The 2,132-nt window shown below is 37.0% G+C and overlaps 1 protein-coding gene across 1 annotated transcript; it reads left to right on the top strand.

Annotated features, from left to right (window-relative positions):
* The first annotated feature begins 415 nt into the window (after window positions 1–415).
* LOC133329387 (CUE domain-containing protein 1-like) lies at window positions 416–1,493 on the top strand. Its single transcript, XM_061537861.1, has 2 exons — window positions 416–581; window positions 654–1,493. The coding sequence occupies exons 1-2, from the start codon at window positions 420–422 to the stop codon at window positions 1,491–1,493; spliced, it is 1,002 nt and encodes a 333-aa protein (XP_061393845.1). The 5' UTR covers window positions 416–419.
* Window positions 1,494–2,132: the final 639 nt, after the last annotated feature.

Here is a 2,132-nt window from a genome sequence, read left to right on the forward strand (position 1 = left end):
TAAACAATATAGCGCCTCTTTGCATCACACTTCATTCGTAAACATTACTGGCTTTCGTCGATTTTGTTTCGATCTTCGTATTTATTCGTTATTCCCTCCCATTTATTACTATTCGTAGCATTAGGAACGTTTTTAAATAAAGTGGGTCGTAGTGTGAAAATAAAGAAATGAAGAACGAATAGCTCGCAAAGAGGAGTGTGTGTGAGTGTAAAAATAAAGAAATTAAATGTCATAAATTGTCCATAAAATAATGTAAATATAAAAATCCAAACGAATGTGAGGAAACACAAATGTTTTCAATTATTGTGCTTGGTCATTCGAATATTGAAGCCAAACATATGTGAATCGCAAGCGGACAGGAAGGACCTAAAACGTTGACAAGGACGAGGGCGCACACACACTCACACTGAACTTAAGCAATGGCATCGACAATGCAGCTGGAGTTCGCCCAGGCGATGTCCGATTTTAAAATAATGTTTCCCGATATGGATCGAGATGTTATTGAGGCAGTGTTACGTGCCAATCAAGGAGCTGTGGATGCCACCATTGATCAGCTGCTTCAAATGTCCACAGATAATCAGGTTAGTGGAGATTTTTAATTTGATTGTAGACATTTTTTTTTTTTTTGTAATATTACCTTCTATTTACTTTAGAATGAAAAACTACGCAACGAATTGGAAAATGTTTCGCCCCAGAGAAGCCTCATCAATTTAAGCGATAGCGACACAGAAGCCGCCAGCCGTAACCGGCAGCCGGCCACAGGCCAACTTATTGATGTCGATGATATTGATGGCATTAGTGGTGGTAGCGTGGTGGACAAATCTTTACCCTCCGCTGGAGTTCTATTGAATATTGGCACCAATTCACCAAATCACAGCACAACAGGAGCATCTCCCAAAGTAAGACCGCCGGCTCAACTGCAATCTCAAAAATCCTCACAGGGTAGCACACCCAAACGTTTGCAAACAAATCGCAGCCAGACTACAGGCATCAATCGACGATGGAACCCACCCATGTTGTTGCCTCTACCCTCAACATTTTTACGGATCAACCCCGTTGGCAGTGGCGGCGGCAATACAATTGCCCTGCCCTACGATCCCAATCGAGATTTCGATTTGCCCGATGAACAGTTTGCCATGATGCTGCAAAATGAGGAATTCATGAATCAATTGCGCATCAATCAGGAGTTTATGAATGCCCTGGAAAAGGAGCATGCCGGCAAGGGCAAGCCAGACGGCGATGCTGATTTCAAGGAACGTTTAAAGCACATGGGAAAAATGTCACGTAAGAAATTCCTACAAATGGCCAGAGTGTTTACATGGCAGCGAAACAAAAAAGTAACCACAGCCAAACAAATTGATTCGTTGCCATTGAAAGAGGAACCCAGTGATGATGAGGAAAATCACCAGCATCAACAACAGCACACAAAGAGTAACACTTCCAGTGATCATTCTCATACACAAAGTTCCCAACAACAACCACAACGCAAGTAAGTTTTCCATGTGTGTTGGTTAGCAGGCTAACGAACTCCTCCAAAAAAAAAAAAAAATGAAGAGATCAGACAAAGAATTGTTAATGGTATTCCTTAAAGAAACAAAGAAGCAAACATAGAAACGAACAAAAAGTTGTAGAAAATTCTTAAGAAAAAATTTTAAGATTGCTTATCATTATTATGATTTGATTTTGTTATCATTAGGCTTGTTATAATTTCTAAAAACGACGGTGTTTACTTTTTGGATAAAAGTCTCAAAATAAAACGCAATTAAAATATTATACTACGGCATACATACATACTGTCATGAATGGACATCCATATATATATACAATATGATACTATATATGCATACAAGCCCACACACATTATTATAATTTTGTTTAAACAAATGTATTTTTTATTTCATAGAAAAAACAAAAAGACGTTAACATGGGAATCTCATATTCTAAAACTTATTTTTTTGTGTCATAATGTACAACATTTAAGATTCTTATTTTTTTGCAGCTATTTGCTTTCTCATACTAACTACTTTATTTTATAAAAGAAAATACATATACTTGTGTTTTATTATATATTATTATACTTATTGTGTCATTGAATGAAATTGTATACATCACAATCATTTGTTTAGTTTTTG

Source organism: Musca vetustissima, unplaced genomic scaffold, assembly GCF_032173495.1.
Source record: "Musca vetustissima isolate MV318-11 ecotype Yass unplaced genomic scaffold, APGP_CSIRO_Mvet_v1 utg170737, whole genome shotgun sequence".
NCBI classification, from domain to species: domain Eukaryota; kingdom Metazoa; phylum Arthropoda; class Insecta; order Diptera; family Muscidae; genus Musca; species Musca vetustissima.